The sequence below is a fragment of the Nerophis lumbriciformis genome, linkage group LG19 (genome assembly GCF_033978685.3).
Source record: "Nerophis lumbriciformis linkage group LG19, RoL_Nlum_v2.1, whole genome shotgun sequence".
NCBI classification, from domain to species: Eukaryota; Metazoa; Chordata; class Actinopteri; order Syngnathiformes; family Syngnathidae; genus Nerophis; species Nerophis lumbriciformis.
In genome coordinates, this window is record NC_084566.2 from 38,502,645 (window position 1) to 38,520,774 (window position 18,130).

Consider the following 18,130-nt stretch of genomic DNA (forward strand, 5'->3'; position numbering starts at 1 on the left):
TAATGGCGGCAATTTGCCAGCCTGTCTTTCTAAAACGTAATATTCCTCTTTTTCAAAAAATATGCCTCTGGTGCAGGTAAGGGTGTAACGCAGGGGTGCTCACACTTTTTGTGCAGGCGAGCTACTTTTCAATTGATCAAGTCGTGGGGATCTACCTCATTCATATATATAATTTATATTTACTTATTTATGAAATATATGTTTTTGTTAACAAGTTAAAGGTGTTTAAAGATAATGCAAGCATGTTTAACACATGTAGTTAATATTGTTAACAAGTTAAAGGTGTTTAATGATAATACAAGCATGTTTAACACATAGTTAATATTGTTAATAAATTAAAGGTGTTTAATGATAATACAAGAATGTTTAATACATATAGTTAATATTGTTAATAAATTAAAGGTGTTTAATGATAATACAAGTATGTTTAATACATATAGTTAATGTTAACAAGTTAAAGGTGTTTAAAGATAATGCAAGCATGTTTAACACATATAGTTAATATTGTTAACAAGTTAAAGGTGTTTAAAGATAATACAAGCATGTTTAACACATATAGTTAATATTGTTAACAAGTTAAAGGTGTTTAAAGATAATGCAAGCATGTTTAACACATATAGTTAATATTGTTAACAAGTTAAAGGTGTTTAAAGATAATACAAGCATGTTTAACACATAGATTCCTTTCTTTCATGAAGACAAGAATATAAGTTGGTGTATTACCTGATTCTGATTACTTTTGCATTGATTGGAATCAGACAGTGGTGCTGATAATGTCCGCATTTTCGAATGGAGGAGAAAAAAAGTCCTCCTTTCTGTCCAATACCACATGAAAGTGGTTGGTTTTTGGCATCTTATTTGTCCAGCTTCCGTACTCCTTTGTATACACTTTACAAGAAATACATTGTCGGCAAACTCCGTAGCTTACTAGCTTGTGCACGCCAGCTTTCAGGGACTCTTATTTTGTTAGCGCAACTGTGCAGTCGGTCTTTGGAGTTTTGACGACAGGTACGGCGCCAGAGTCTGTTGAAATAAAGTGTTTCTCGCCTTCCAGTCGTAATTTTAATGACCTGGCAGAAGCCAGCGTCATCTCAGAAGACCTTCGGGTGCCGTGAATGTCAATCAAGTGACGGAAGTGACGTCATAGTGAAGATTTATGATCGCTCATTTTTAGGACTATTTTTTTAATGCCTGGCTGGTGATCGACTGACACACCCTCCGCGATCGACCGGTAGCTCGCAATCGACGTAATGAGCACCCCTGGTGTAACGGTACACAAAAATCTCGGTTCGGTACATACCTCGGTTTAGAGGTCACGGTTTGGTACAGTAAGAAAACCACAAAATATACATTTTCTGGTTATTTATTTACCAAATTTGTAAACAGTGGCTTCATCCTTTTAACATTAGGAACACTATAATAATTCTGCCCAAAAATAGAAATAGCTCTGTGTGTGATGGATGTGAGCCACCACTAGGCTGATGTGCAACAGCAGGCAGTCATGAATGCTGAGGATAACAATACCATACATATACACACAGGGTCCATTGCCAGGGTTCATGTGGTCAACATATATAAAATAAAAACTAAATAAGATAAGGCTCAGAGTTGGTTTCTTAAAACCTTTCTAGAAGTGCAACATTTCTACATATAAAGTAGCAACATTAAACTGCTTCAAGTTGCTCAAATTAAAAAAAAATGACAAAACCTTTCTTCTACATACAAAAAGTGCAACATTAAACAGTTTCAAGTCAACTCAGCCTCAGATTAACTTTTCTTTTTTCCCCCCAGCCTTTAACCCTGGTGACTTTCACTCAATCTTAATGTTTTTTGCTAGAAAAATCAGTTTATCCACATTGTCTGTAGAAAGAGCAGACCTGCTTGCGGTTAGAATGTCTGCAGCTGTGGAAAATACCCTTTCGCTGGGCACGGAGGTAGCGGGTATGGGGAGGTAGTTCCTGGCTAACTTGGCAGTAAGAGGATATATGGGCTCATTCTTCTTCCACCATAGAAGTGGGGCTAAATCTAGTTTTTAATGCAATATGGTCTTAAATCTGCTACTATAAAAACACCCAACGGCATTTGTTATTGCTTTAGCCCTGTCTGACTCGCCGAGGAGGGGCTGCTTGAATGCGGTGGGGAGCTGTGTTTGCACCACGCTCGTCTTTCTCTTCGTTGAAGCGATGTTCACTTGGGGGTGGTGCCGCTTCAATTGGGTTAGCATGTTTGACGTGTTGGCAGAAGCATACCCTACCGCTGCTGAAAAATGTCGGCAAACCGCTTTCGCTTTGTACCGAAATGGTTCAATACAAATACACGTACCGTTACACCCATAAGTGCAGGTCATTAACACCTCTGCTCATCTCATCCATGGGCCGGCACATTTCCGCCTGGGTTTTACAGTTGCAAGAAAAAGTATATGAACCCTTTGGGATTACTTGGGTTTCTGCATAAATTGGGCATCTGATCTTCATTTAAGTCACAACAATAGACAAACAGTCTTCTTAAACTAATACTGCACTTAAAATTTTATGTTTTCCTGTTTTTTTTTATTTTAACACAACTTGTAAACATTCACATTGTAGGTATGGAAAAAGTATGTGAACCTCTAAGCTTATGACTTCTCCAAGAGTAAATTGGGGCCAGGAGTCAGCCAACCTGGAGTTCAACCAATGTGATGAGATTACATACAGGTGATAGTTAAAGCTGCCCTGCCCTATAAAAACACACACCAGTTTTGAGTTCGCTGTTCTCAAGGAAGTATTGACTGATGTGAACAGTTGCTATCTAAAAACCAACGATCAAGAATCTTTGACTTACACAAAGCTGGAAAGGGTTTCAAAAGTTTCTCTAAAAGCCTTGATTTTTATGTCCACGGTAAGCATACGTGCCAACCCTCCCGGATTTTCCGGGAGACTCCTGAAATTCAGCGCCTCTCCCGAAAACCTCCCGGGACAAATTTTCTCCCGAAAATCTCCCGAAATTCAGGCGGCGCTGGAAGCCACGCCCCCTCCAGCTCCATGCGGACCCGAGTGACGTCAGGTGCGCAACACCACGTAAATCGTTGGCCAACCAAAAAGTAACCCCAGTACACTATAGCCAACATTCACCAGGAGATGGCAACAGACAAACATAGATCACTATTACATTCCTCCCCTTTTAGAAATGTATAGAAGTTACTCAAAATAAATAAACAACCCAACCAAAAAATGCAGCAGCTCAATTAAAAAACTGTACTTAAGCCACATTCTTTTCTTTTTTTTTTAGTACTGAACTCTTAACCCTCATTTGTAAAAAATAACAAGCTTATTATACAAACAGTATTTGTACACCTTTAACACAGATTTTTATACTGTCTTCAGAGATTCCGTTTTTTTGGTGGTACTCGAAACCTTTCTGGGTACCTGCGAAAGGGTGTTCAGCATGGTTGGAAAAATAGTGACAGGGAATAGAACAAGGATGGACAATTCAACCCTTAACTCAACAATGAGTAGATGAGTGTTATGTGTGTGTATATGTGTAAATAAATGAACACTGAAATTCAAGTATTTCTTTTATTTATATATATATATATATATATATAATAAAATAAATATATATATATATAGCTAGAATTCACTGAAAGTCAAGTATTTCTTATATATATATATATATATATATATATATATATGTATATATGTATGAAATACTTGATGTGGTGAATTCTAGCTGTAAATATACTCCTCCCCTATTAGCCCCGCCCCCAACCACGCCCCCACCCCACCCCGACCACTCCCCCCCACCCTCCACCTCCCGAAATCGGAGGTCTCAAGGTTGGCAAGTATGACGGTAAGACAGATTGTCTACAAATGGGGAAAGTTTCAGCACTGTTGCTATTTTCCATAAACGTGGTCGACCTTTAAAGATGACTGTGAGAGCACGGCGCAGAAAGCTCAATGAAGTGAAAAATAATCCTAGAGTGTCAACTAAAGACATACAAAAATCTCTAGCACATGCTAACATTTTTGTTGACCAGTTTAACAATAAGGAAAACATAAAACAAGAGTGGAGTTCATGGGGGGACACTACGGAGGAAGCCACCGCTGTCAAAGAAAAATATTGCTGCACGTTTGAAGTTTGCAAAAGAGCACCTAGATGTTCCACAGCACTACTGGTCAAATATTCTGTGGACAAATGAAACCAAAATGTAGTTGTCTGGGAGGAACACACAACGCTATGTGTGGAGGAAAAAAAAGGCACAGCACACCAACATCAAAACCACCCCCCAATGGTGAAATATGGTGGAGGTGGCATCATGGTTTGGGGCTGCTTTGCTGCCTCAGGGCCTGGACGGATTGCTGTCATCGACAGAAAAATTAATTCCCAATTGTATCAAAACATATTCCAGGAAAACTTAGGAGCACCTGTACGCCAACTGAAGCCCAAGAGAGGATGGGTGATGCAACAGGACAATGACCCATGAAAGTAAATCAACAACAGAATCGCTTAAATAATAGAAAATACGCATTCTGGAGTGGCCCAGTCAGATTCCTGACCTCAACCTGATTGAGATACTGTGGCATGACCTCAAGAGAGCAATTTAAACCAGACCCCACCCTAGAATATTGCTGAACTTAAACACTTTTATAAAGAGGAATGGTCCCAAAGTCCTCCAGACCGTTGTGCAAGTCTGATCTGCAATTGCAGTGAACGTTTGGTTGAGGTTATTGTTGCCAAAAGAGGCTCAACCAGTATTTAATTCAAAGGTTCACATACTTTTTCCACCCTGCACAGTGACTTAAATGAAGATCAGAACACATTTAATGTCCAAATTATGCAGAAATCCAAGTAATCCAGAAGGGTTCACATACTTTTTCTTGCAACTGTATATAGAGCTCAAGGCAGAAATAAGTCTACCCTCAAGGGCAGAAAATCAGCGGACCAAACCAGACCATCAATTTCACGCGCTCTGTATAAAAACAATGATTTGCCAAAAGGACGGGCAAATTGGTGACAAAGTGACGTGAGTGACAGTAGGCTATTAATTTGCATTTCGCTATTAGCCACAAAAGACGACTGTATTTGGTTCAGTTTTGCTGAACGAGCAACTATAAGAATTGTGGCATCATAGCATGCAACTAATTTCACCCGTAGGCAACCTAACCTAGTTTGTCAATTTCACACAGACGTCCTGACTGTGGAATGGTTTATTGCTATACACTATATGCTAAATTAAATACCTTCTAATATACTTTATCTTTTTGTATTTAAGATGATATAATACAAAAATTACTATCTGTTGTTGTGTTGGTGGCGGAGTTTGGTGGTAAATCTTTTTTGGCAGATTGGGGGGGGGGGGGGGGGTTTCGCTCAGGGCATAAATCTAGCCAGGACCGCCTCTAACAATAATACATTTGTGGTTCAATTAATAGCATTGGCTTAGTTTATATGACACTGATTGGGGGTTAAAAGAACAATTGCTCTGTCATTCAAATAACCTCCTTAACACATGGATAATCACATGTTGAAGACATCCAACTAAATCAAATCAAATCAAATCAACTTTATTTATAAAGCACATTTAAAATTTACCACAGGGGTAGCCAAAGTGCTGTACAATGGACAGGTTAAAAGATAAAACGAGTACCGAGCAAACACAACACAACACAAACAGAACACGATAAAAAATAAATAAATAAAATAGAATAAATAAAAACATAAAAACAGGTTCACAGCAGGTGTATCATGGGGCGCCATTGCAGGATGGATATCACTCAGTGTTAAAAGCCACGGAATAAAAGTATGTTTTTAAGAGAGATTTAAAAACAGGAAGAGAGGAGGCTTGTCTAACAATCAGGGGTAGGTCGTTCCAGAGCTTGGGAGCAGCAACGGCGAAAGCTCTGTCACCTCTAAGCTTCAGCCTTGTGTCAGGGACCGTCAACAGCAGCTGATCTTAAGGATCGGGTGGGGCAGTAAGGCTGAAGGGATAGGTTGGCGCGAGGTTGTTTAGACATTTAAAAACAAATAAAAGGAGTTTAAAATGTATTCGATAACGCACAGGGAGCCAGTGAAGGGACGCTAAAATAGGGGTGATGTGCTCACGTCTGCGGGTCTGTGTTAGCAGCAGAGTTCTGCACGAGCTGCAGGCGGGCGAGGGAGGCCTGGCTAATGCCTACATACAGGGCATTACAGTAGTCAAGACGAGTCGAGATAAAGGCGTGGATTAATTTCTCAAGATCATGTCCTGATAGAAGCGGTTTCACTTTCGCTATTTGGCGTAATTGATAAAAGCTTTTTTGTACGACGCTGCTGATTTGTTTTTCGAATTTAAAATCTGAGTCGAACTTTACCCCCAGGTTTGTGACACAGTCGCTGAGATACGGGGTCAGAGTGCCGAGGTCAACATTGGGGGAGGGAGAGCGACTTGGACCGAACAACATAACTTCTGTTTTATCTTCATTTAGGCTCAGGAAGTTAGCTGAAAGCCAGACTTTGATGTCGTGCAGGCAGTCAATAAGACGTTGAACCGTGTTATTTTGTGCCATGGGAAAATAAATCTGGCAATCATCGGCATAAAAATGAAATGCAATACTGTACTTCCTAAAAAAAGAACCAAGGGGGAGAAGGTAAAGCGCAAATAAAATTGGGGCAAGGATTGAGCCAGCTAGTAGACAAACAGGTTTGCCCTGAGCACAATTAGCCACATAACAATGTTGGCAGAGTCTATCATTACCCCAAATGACGTACTTCTGCCACCACTCCTTCCCTTCCCCTTCCCTCCAGGTGTCAGCGACCTTTGCCGCCAGCCTTGTCACCAGCCCGGCCATCGGGGCCTACCTGTCGGAGGCCTACGGCGACACCTTGGTGGTGATCCTGGCCACCGCTATCGCACTGTTAGACATCTGCTTCATCCTGGTGGCTGTGCCTGAGTCCCTGCCAGAGAAGATGAGGCCGGCATCGTGGGGAGCGCCTATTTCCTGGGAACAGGCTGATCCTTTCGCTGTGAGTCAGCCCATGCTATGCGTGTAATTCAATCCACCGCATTTGTTTTTTTACCCCATTCAGTAAGATTTACCACATTAAATAAGAGATTGTCAAGTGCCCTTTTTTAGGTCATAAAAATATCAATAGTTATCGATATGGACCGATATAGAACACTTATATCGTGATTAGGGATGTCCCGAACCAGGTTTTTGCACTTCCGATCCGATACCGATATTGTTTTTGCACTTCCGATACGATAGCGATACTGACCGATAATGGCCTATCCGAGCATGTATTAAAGTTTAAAGTTATTTAGCCTACTTAGTTGTCAGAATCATGTTGAAAAGGGTTTTAGTACTCTTGATAACAACTAGCCAGATGAATTAGGTGAGTTTGAATAATACACAATGGTTGGTAACAAGAAACTGACCTGTTTATTCAAGGATAAACACAAAATAGACAAAATTATACATGACAAACAGAAATGGCATCATTGAAACTAGGGCTGGGCGATATGGCCTTTTTTTAATATTGCGATATTTTAAGGCCATATTGCGATACACGATATATATCTCGATATTTTGCCTCAGCCTTGAATGAACACTTGATGCATATAATCACAGCAGTATGATGATTCTGTGTGTTTTGATTGAGAAAATGGATGGATTGAGACTTTTATTAGTAGGTTGCACAGTGAAGTACATATTCTGTACAATTGACCACTAAATGGTAACACCCGAATAAGTTTTTCAACTTGTTTAACTTGATTCATGATACAGATATATACTATCATCATAATACAGTCATCACACAAGATAATCACATTGAATTATTTACATTATTTATAATCCAGGGTGTGGAGGGGGGCACCGGATGTAAGTGTCAAAAAGACAGCCAAAAGAGTTTGATATGAGAATAAATCTAAAGTTAAAATATAGGGTAGAAATGTATCCATTTGCAGGAAATGTAGTCTTGATTTTCAACATTTTCTTTCAAGGCTTGCATGTCGACATTAAAACATTCTTCTTCATACTGCATTAATATATGCTACTTTTAAACTTTCATGCACAGAAGGAAATCACAACTAAAAAAATCACAAATTTTTTCATACGGTGTTGATCTGGAAATTTTTGCCTCTACATTTTGATGGTGTGGACGTGTGGCACCGAACGGAGATAAGCGTCTCGACAGACGTTATAATATTTGTAGTATGTTTTTCTGTACAGTAGATTACAGTGCTCACTGGTAGCCCGGAGGATACTCTAAGCGTCATTGCTATGGCTGTTGCTTGGCCACTGTAACAAGGAAACTTTTATCGGGTTGTTTGCATCAAATGTTCTGCAAACATTCCACGTCGAAGGAAATAAACATTGTGCTGAAACACATCAAACCTTATCAGCCACTTAAAATGCCGGCATTGCCAAGACGCCACAAACATGATTCTCGATTCAAACCAATTCTCGCAATAAATTATCTAGTGTATTTTTTTTTTAAACATTTTCAGAACAGGTTGCGGGGTTATTTACTACTTTTTAAAAACGTATTCCTGAAAAATTTGTATCTATTCGGAATTGTAATAAATAAGAATTGCGATTTGTATGTGAATTGATTTTGTACGACACCCCTCGGGTATAACGTGTGATCTTTCAGTACAATTGCACTTTTATTTTTTTTTTATTTTTAGTCTTTATTTGAAGGGACAATGCACAGAAACATTAAGCTCAAAGACAGATATGTTCTGTACCATATTATAGCTAAATAGCTAATTTCCATCTGCAGTTCCTGGCTACCTAAATTAAAGGGATACAAAAATCATGCAATAAAATTATGACAATAAAATCATACTATAGCATGTAATCAAATTAAGAAAAGTCATAAAATGCCCTTTCATTGACACATACTTAATATACAATACAACCACACCTCATTTACATCATCACACAAAGACAATACATGCTCTTGTTCACATCTGTCATCATTTGTAAAAACAACCATGATTTTAACCGCCACACCTCACAGTTTACAACAAAATGCTCTCATGGATAAATATAATACACATTAAGTTGACATGTCAATCATAGTGTCCACCTTATTGACCGTGTGAGCAGCTTTGATTGCTCCAAAGCCACTTTTTAACTTCAATTGCTGAAGAGTCATCTGTTAGACTTTCCAAGTTTGTTGTGAGCCCGTTCCATTCCTTTATCGCTTTATATGAAAAGGCTGTTTGTGCAAAGGAGGTTTTACATCTGGGTACGCTACACTGCCCCCTGGTGGAGGCTCGTGTGTGTCCTGTTGTCACAGCAGATGTAAACTGGACAAAGTGCTTAAGTGGCGCTGGTGCAGTGTTATTTAGGTTTCGATGGGTCATTTGTATTGATGCTAATCTTTGAATGTTCGCTAAATTTAACAGTTTATCTTTTTGGAGAACTAAACAGTGATGGTGGTGTTGGGGTTTTTTGGGCAAGGATTTTGAGCGATTGTTTGTGCAAGGTGTCCAATGGCCTCAGTGTAATTTTGCTTGCCTGGGACCAACACGTTATACAATAATAAAAACGAGACATAATCATTGCATTAAAATAAGTTTGAGCTGCCTCCCGTGTTAACGAATTCCTGATACATTTGAACATTTTTATGTTGTATTTAAGACTCTGGCACATCTGTTTGATATGTTTTTTAAAGCCAAGTGTTGGCTCTAAAATGACACCCAGGTAACGATATTCACTAACATTTTGTATTATTTACAGTTATATTTGGAAAAGATGACATTTTATATTTGTTTACCAAATCAATTGTTGCCGTTTTCTTTCGGATCGGCTGCCGATATTTGCCAAAAATTGCGTATCGGCAAGGCATGGGAAAATGCCGATCCAGTTTAAAAAAAAACTCCGGTCCATGTTTTCCAACGCACCTATTTAAATAATACATTCCACTTTTCTGCTGCTCCGTAATTTCCGTTCCGCATTTTCCAGCACACCTTCAACACATCCACAATTCTCACGCACTTGCTTTTAGCTGCTGGCATTACATGACAGCCTCTTCTCACTCTTTCCTGTGTCTCCCTCTCACAGACAGCAGCGCACCTTCTTACATACGTCACATACTGTCACGTCATACGTCACATACGTATACGTCCTCTCCCAGCAGAGAGCGAGGTAGCGGCATGGCTAACGTTAGCTGTGATGCTAGCACAGCCGCTAAGGTGCGCGCCTGCTCAAGCGTCCTCTGCGCACGGCAAATCTATGCCACGCACAAAATCAAATAAAAAAATAAGCACATAACAATTTTCGACACACGGACACGACAGAGACAACAGTTTTCGTCATCATTGTTCAAATATTGTGACGTCTGTCGAGACGCTTATCTCCATTCGGTGCCACACGTCCAGACTCCACACCATCAAAATAGCAAAAATTTCCACATCAACACCGTATGAAAAAATTAGTGATTTTTTTAGTTGTGATTTCCTTCTCTGCATGAAAGTTTAAAAGTAGCATATATTAATGCAGTATGAAGAAGAATGTTTTAATGTAGACATGCAAGCCTTGAAAGAACATTTTGAAAATCAAGACTACATTTCCTGCAAATGGGTGCATTTCTACCCTATATTTTAACTTTAGATTTATTCTCATATCAAACTCTTTTGGCTGTCTTTTTGACACTTACATCCGGCGCCCCCCTCCACACCCTGGTTTATAAATAATGTAAATAATTCAATGTGATTATCTTGTGTGATGACTGTATTATGATGATAGTATATATCTGATAGTATATATCTGTATCATGAATCAATTTAAGTGGACCCCGACTTAAACAAGTTGAAAAACTTATTCGGGTGTTACCATTTAGTGGTCAATTGTACGGAATATGTACTTCACTGTGCAACCTACTAATAAAAGTCTCAATCAATCAATCAAAACACATAGAATCATCATACTGCTGTGATTATATGCATCAAGTGTTCATTCAAGGCTAAGGCAAAATATCGAGATATATATCGTGTATCGAAATATGGCCTTAAAATATCGCAATATTAAAAAAAGGCCATATCGCCCAGCCCTAGTTCAATGATTCCATTTCTGTTTGTCATGTATAATTTTGTCTATTTTGTGTTTATCCTTGAATAAACAGGTCAGTTTCTTGTTACCAACCATTGTGTATTATTCAAACTCCCCTAATTCAGCTGGCTAGTTGTTATCAAGAGTACTAAAACCCTTTTCAACATGATTCTGACAACTAAGTAGGCTAAATAACTTTACACTTTAATACATGCTCGGATAGGCCAGTATCGGTCAGTATCGGTATCGGATCGGAAATGCAAAAACAATATCGGTATCGGATCGGAAGTGCAAAAACCTGGATCGGGACATCCCTAGTTTAATGTAAGACGAGTCATGTAGTCATCTTGCCACCTTCTCCATGGCTGCTGTAAGTTTTCTGGCAACCATTTCAGCGTCCTGAAATATAAATAACCGTGTCATCTGCACACATCTGGATATTTACACCCTCACATACAGATGGCAGCATGATACTTGTAAATGTTGTTTAAGCATGGATTTCAACCTCTGGTCGTGTGTCTGGGACAGGGAGTTGAGCCGGAAGTTTTTGTTATGTTTTTGCACCGACAACATTGATAGGACTTCTGAATGGTCAGCGTATATCATTTATTCATCTTGTCGTTTATTGCCTTTCAGTCTCTGCGCAAAGTGGGCCAGGACTCCACGGTGCTGCTCATCTGTATCACAGTGTTCCTCTCCTACCTCCCTGAGGCGGGACAATACTCCAGCTTCTTCCTGTATCTCAGACAGGTAACAATTCCCCCTTACTTGTGCAATTCTAAACAATACAGCTAACTGTGTTTTTTTTTTAAAAGAGTGTGGTTGACTTGTGTTGGGTGTGACATTTGTTTGTAAATAATAGCAGCTTTGTGCAAGGAAGATTATCAAATGCCATCAAACTGTGTCAGAAGTTCTAGTCACTTACTTTTTGTAAACAGTCAGATAAACGGGTCCGACAAGTCTGTCACAACCACTCCTTTGTTTTTTTAAGTCCACGTGTCTTTGTGTGTCTACAAAACAAATGTCAGTGTTTATGACCTAAATAGAGTATACAGTGCATCTGGAAAGTATTCACAGCCCTTCACTTTTTCCACATTTTGTTATGTTACAGCCTTATTCCAAAATGGATTAAATGTGTTTTTGTCCTCATAATTCTACACACACCATAATGAAAATGTGAAAACATTTTTTTTCTTTGTATATTTTTTATTTTTTTGACTGAGAAATCACATGTACCGTATTTTCCGCACCATAAGCCGCCCTGGGTTATAAGCCGCGCCTTCAATGAACGGCATATTTCAAAACTTTGTCCACCTATAAGCCGCCCCGTGTTGTAAGCCGCATCTAACTGCGCTAAAGGAATGTCAAAAAAACAGTCAGATAGGTCAGTCAAACTTTAATAATATATTAAAAACCAGCGTGATGTGGGCGCGCATGGAGTCGTATATCAACATGGACGGAGCTGCGTGAAAAAAGCCACCCGGCCTCTTCACGTAAACTTACCTTAACCACTCGCTCATCTTTTCTTCATCCATCCATCCCTTCGAGTTAGCTTTTATGATGACGCCGGATGGAAAGGTCTCTTTTGGCAAGGTCTTCCTTTTGAATATCACCATGGGTGGAAGTTTCTGGCCATTAGCATGGCAAGCTAGAACCACAGTGAAGGATGACTTCTCATTCCCTGTGGTGCGAATATTCACCGTACGTGCTCCCGTTGTATCCACAGTGCGGTTCACAGGAATATCAAAAGTCAGTGGAACCTCGTCCATGTTGATAATGTTCTCTGGCCGGATCTTTTTTTCAGCTATCTTGTTTTTACAATATGCACGGAAAGTAGCCAGCTTTTCTTGAAAGTCTTTAGGCAGTTGCTGTGAAATAGTAGTCCGTGTGCGGACGGAGAGATTGCGTCTTTTCATGAACCGGAAACCTGTCGCTTAGTAGGAGCCATTTTGTGGTCTTTACAGATGTAAACACACAAAGGAAATGAAACGTAATATCCGCGCGCTTCTTCTTCTTCTATGGGGGCGGGTGGTTGCTTACAGTAGAAGAAGAAGCGCTTCCTGTTCTATGGGGGCGGGTGCTTACCTTGGCGGTTGCTTGCGTAGAAGAAGAAGCACTTCCTCTTCTACGGGGAAAAAAGATGGCGGCTGTTTACCGTAGTTGCGAGACCGAAACTTTATGAAAATGAATCTTAATATTAATCCATATATAAAGCGCACCGGGTTATAAGCCGCACTGTCAGCTTTTGAGTAAATTTGTGGTTTTTAGGTGCGGCTAATAGTGCGGAAAATACGGTACTTAAGTATTCACAGCCTTTGCCATGAAGCCCAAAAGTGAGCCTCTTTAAGATGTTCTTACAGCTTAATTTGATTCCACCCGTGTCGTGAATTCAGGTGTTTGGACTTGATTTGGAAAGACACACACCTGTCTATATTTAAGGTCTCACACTTGACAGTGCATGGCAGAGCACAAACCAAGAATGAAGAATTAATTGTTTGTGTCTAGGCACAAATTTGGGGGAACGGTACAGACAAATATCTGCTGCCTTGAAGGTCTCAATGAGCACAGTGGCCTCCATCATTCGTAAGTGGAAGAAGTTTGTAACCACCAGGACTCTTCCGAGAGCTCGCCGGCCGTCTAAAGTGAGCGATCTGGGGACAATGGCCATCGTCAGTGAGGTGACCAAGAACCCAATGGTCACTCTGTCAGAGATACAGTATTCCTCTCTGGAGAGAGGAGAACCTTGTAGGCAGCAATCTACCAATCAGGCCTGAATGTTAGAGTGACCAGATGGCCAAAATGCACCTGAAAGACTTTATCAGACCAGGAGAAAAAAAAAATCTGGTCTGATAAGTAGGGATGATGTTCGAAACCGGTTCTCCCGATTGTTCGATAAGAAAAGAACCGATTCCATGGATTCAAATCCCTTTTTGAGAACCGGTTCCCGTTATCGAAGCCACTATACCGTATTTTCGCGACCGTAGGGCGCACCGTACTAAAGGGCGCCGTGTCAGTTACGGGTGCTATTTCTGTATTTAACGCATAAATAAGGCACAGTGTATTTTTGGGCGCAGGCATGGTTAAACATACGCTATCTTAAAACGTACACTAGCATGCATGGATGCTGTTTTAAAAAGGCAGCAGGAGCAAAGCTGAGTTTGGTTGTACTTTATTGAAGTATTTATCATTATTTTTTGATCAATCCTCATCCATAAATCCATCAAAGTCCTCATCTTTTGTGTCTGAAATGAGCAGCTGGGCAAGTTCTCCATCAAACACGCCAGATCTCCTCATTTTCAAAGTCAGTCTCGTTGTCCATTAACATAGCAAGCTAGCACAACAGTAAAAGCCAACTTCTCTTGCCCCGTTGTGCGTATGGATTCTCTACCGTGCTGGTCCCCTTCTTCTCCAGTGTGCTTCACCGGGATGTCGAAAGTGAGCGGCACGTCGTCCATGTTGGTGATGTTTGTTGGCAATTTTTTTTTATTTACAACGCACATAGCAGCACTATATGCTCACTGGGGGCGTGCCTTTAGAGTCCTCTCTCACCTGAAACCTTCACCCTATAACGGCCGCATGCTATCCTCAGTCACGTCCGCCTTTCCTCCATATAAACAGTGTGCTGGCGCAGTCAAATAACATCTACGGCTTTTGGAACTCAGTGCACACTAGAGATGCGCGGATAGGCAATTATTTCATCCGCAACCGCATCACAAAAGTCGTCAACCATCCGCATCCACCCGAACTGACATCAAATGACATCAAATGACATGACCAAATGACAAAACTGACATCAAAACAAAAAACTGACATCAAAACAAAACTGACAAATGACCAAACTGACATCAATCAAAACCGCACCCGCCCGTTGTTATATATCTAATATAGACGATGCAAGGCATTAGTGAGGTTATAAAGCTTTTGCCTGTTAAAGAAAGGAGACTGATCCAATGCAGCAGAGACATTCAATGCGTGCCACGCTGTCACGGCCCAGACGCACACCAGTGCGCAATCATCTGGGAGCCGCGCTGAGCGCACCTCCAAGCGCGTGGAGGTGCGATGTCCCTCGCACCCGCGGCGGCTCCACCCGGGCTCGCGCCCGAGGCTTCAGCGCGCACCGTGGCGGCCATCCTACTCGTCGCGGCCTAGCCCTCGCGGCTCTCGCTGCCGGCGACGGCCGGGTATGGGCCCGACGCTCCAGCGCCATCCATTTTCAGGGCTAGTTGATTCGGCAGGTTAGCGGGTTCCGACTTCCATGGCCACCGTCCTGCTGTCTATATCAACCAACACCTTTTCTGGGGTCTGATGAGCGTCGGCATCGGGCGCCTTAACCCGGCGTTCGGTTCATCCCGCAGCGCCAGTTCTGCTTACCAAAAGTGGCCCACTCGGCTCACCAGGGTGAGCCCCACCCCTTTCGTGAGTGCACTGCGCGCGGAGTGACCCCTGTTACGAGCCCCCGGCAACAGGGGTGGCGGGCGGAGTGACCCCTGTTACGAGCCCCCGGCCACGGGGGTGGCGGGCAGGTAAGCTGCTTACCTGCTGCGCGTGACGCCGGCCGCGACGAAGGCGGACAAGGCGGGGTGTCGGTGCGGTGGGCGCGGTGGTGACCCTGGACGTGCGTCGGGCCCTTCTCGCGGATCACCTCAGCTACGGCTCCCGGTGGGACCCTTTGGGGGAAGGGGCCTCGGTCCCGGACCCCGGCGAGGCGTCCCTTCTCCGCTCCATAAAAGTGTCCATCTCTTCTTTTTTTTTCTTCTTCTGTTGTGGCATATGCTGCAGGTGCCTGCTCGTTTTTCGTATGTGGGTAACAACATTTAACTATGTATATATATTTCCCAATTGGTTTAACTGCCACCCGCCTGAATCTATTTAAAATCTAATTTTTTTTAATTTCAACCGCCCGACCCGACCCTCGGATAAAATCTAATTTTTTTAAATTTCAACCGCCCGACCCGACCCGCGGATAAAATCTAATTTTTTTTTATTTCAACCGCCCGACCCGACCCGCGGATAAAATCTAATTTTTTTTTATTTCAACCGCCCGACCCGACCCGCGGATAAAATCTAATTTTTTTTTTATTTCAACCGCCCGACCCGCGGATAATCCGCGGAGTCCGCAAACCGCGCATCTCTAGTGCACACACACCAACCTATTAAGTTAAAGTTAAAGTACCAATGATTGTCACACACACACTCGGTGTGGTGAAATTTGTCCTTTGCATTTGACCCATCCCCTTGTTCACCCCCTGGGAGGTGAGGGGAGCAGTGAGCAGTAGCGGTGGCCACGCCCGGGAATCATTTTTGGTGATTTAACCCCCAATTCCAAACCTTGATGCTGAGTGCCAAGCAGGGAGGTAAAGGGTCCCATTTTTATAGTCTTTGGTATGACTCTGGATTCGATAAGGAATCGGTTCGATAAGAGGATTCAATAATAGGCTCGAACTCGATAATTTCTTAACGGACATCATCCCTACTGATGAGACAAAGGTTGAACTCTTTGGCGTGAATGCCAGGCGTCATGTTTGAAGGAAACCAGGCAGCGCTCATCACCAGGCCAATACCATCCCTACAGTGAAGCATGGTGGTGGCAGTGTCATGCTGTGGGGATGTTTTGCAGCAGCAAGAACTGGCAGACTGGTCAGGATAGAGGGAAAGCTGAATGCAGCAATGTACCGAGACCTTCACCAGAGCACTTTAGAACTCAGACTGGAGCAACAGGTAATCTTTCAGCAGGACAAGGACCCTAAACACACGCCAATATATCAAAGGAATGTTTTTTAGGACAACTCTTTAAATGTCCTTGAGTGGCTCAACCAGAGCCCAGACTTGAATCCAATTGAACATCTCTGGAGAGATCGGAAAATGGCTGCGCTTGAGAGGTCCTGCAAAGAGGAATGAGCGAAACTGCCCAAAGATAGGTGTGCCAAGCTTGTGGCATCGTATCCAAAAAGACTTGAGGCTGTTATTGCTGCCGAAGGAGCATCAACAAAGTATCAAGCACAGGCTATGAATACTTATGTACATGTTTTTATTTTTAATACATTTCCAAACATTTCTAAAAAAAATATACTTTTTCACATTGTCAGTATGAGGTATTGTGTGTAAAAGTTTGAGGACAACATTTTATCTATTCCATTTTGGGATCAGGCTGTAATATAACAAAATGTGGGAAAAAAATTAAGCTGTGAATACATTCTGGGTGCACTGTAAGAATAGATACAAGAGAAACTACCGTTGTTGTGATGCTGGTGCCAGAAGGAAGAAATGACAATACTGGATTTTATCTAAATGTTCATCAGGTCATAGGCTTCTCATTGGCGACAGTGGCAGCCTTTATTGCCGTGGTGGGAATCCTCTCCATATTAGCTCAGGTACATAAATTAACATAAGATAGCATTTCCTAAATTTAAAAAAAATTCTTATAACATTTATATTGGTTTTCCCCACTCCCCAGACGGTGGTTCTAGGAATCCTGATGCGTTCCATCGGGAATAAGAACACCATCCTATTAGGCCTTGGCTTCCAGATCCTCCAGCTGGCCTGGTACGGCTTCGGCTCGCAGCCCTGGTGAGTCCTTGCTTGTTGGCACTGCTGCTCATTAAATAGAAATAGTAGTAATAGTAAATATGTCTCTTGGGAAATCATCAGGACTCCAATAAAGGAAGGTCAAGGTGGTTGGGACGGCGTGGCGAAGTTGGTAGAGTGGCCGTGCCAGCAATCTGAGGGTTGCTGGTTACTGGGGTTCAATCCCCACCTTCTACCATCCTAGTCACGTCCGTTGTGTCCTTGGGCAAGACACTTCACCCCTTGCTCCTGATGGCTGCTGGTTAGCGCCTTGCATGGCAGCTCCCGCCATCAGTGTGTGAATGGGTGAATGTGGAAATAGTGTCAAAGCGCTTTGAGTACCTTGAAGGTAGAAAAGCGCTATACAAGTATAACCCATTTATCATGTATTTAAAGTGGATTACCGTATTTTCCGCACCATAAGGCGCCCTGGGTTAAAAGCCGCGCCTTCAATGAACGGCATATTTCAAAACTTTGTCCACCTATAAGCCGCCCGGTGTTGTAAGCCGCATCTAACTGCGCTAAAGGAATGTCAAAAAAACAGTCAG

At 41.9% G+C, this 18,130-nt stretch overlaps 1 protein-coding gene across 1 annotated transcript in view; it reads left to right on the plus strand.

Annotated features, from left to right (window-relative positions):
• Window positions 1–18,130, plus strand: part of mfsd14a2 (major facilitator superfamily domain containing 14A2) — a 50,263-nt gene that overhangs the window by 21,860 nt on the left and 10,273 nt on the right. Inside the window, exons 6-9 of the mRNA XM_061978801.1 lie at window positions 6,763–6,981; window positions 11,655–11,768; window positions 17,318–17,389; window positions 17,473–17,585. Coding sequence (XP_061834785.1) covers window positions 6,763–6,981; window positions 11,655–11,768; window positions 17,318–17,389; window positions 17,473–17,585 — 518 coding nt within the window. The remainder of the gene's footprint in view (window positions 1–6,762; window positions 6,982–11,654; window positions 11,769–17,317; window positions 17,390–17,472; window positions 17,586–18,130) is intronic.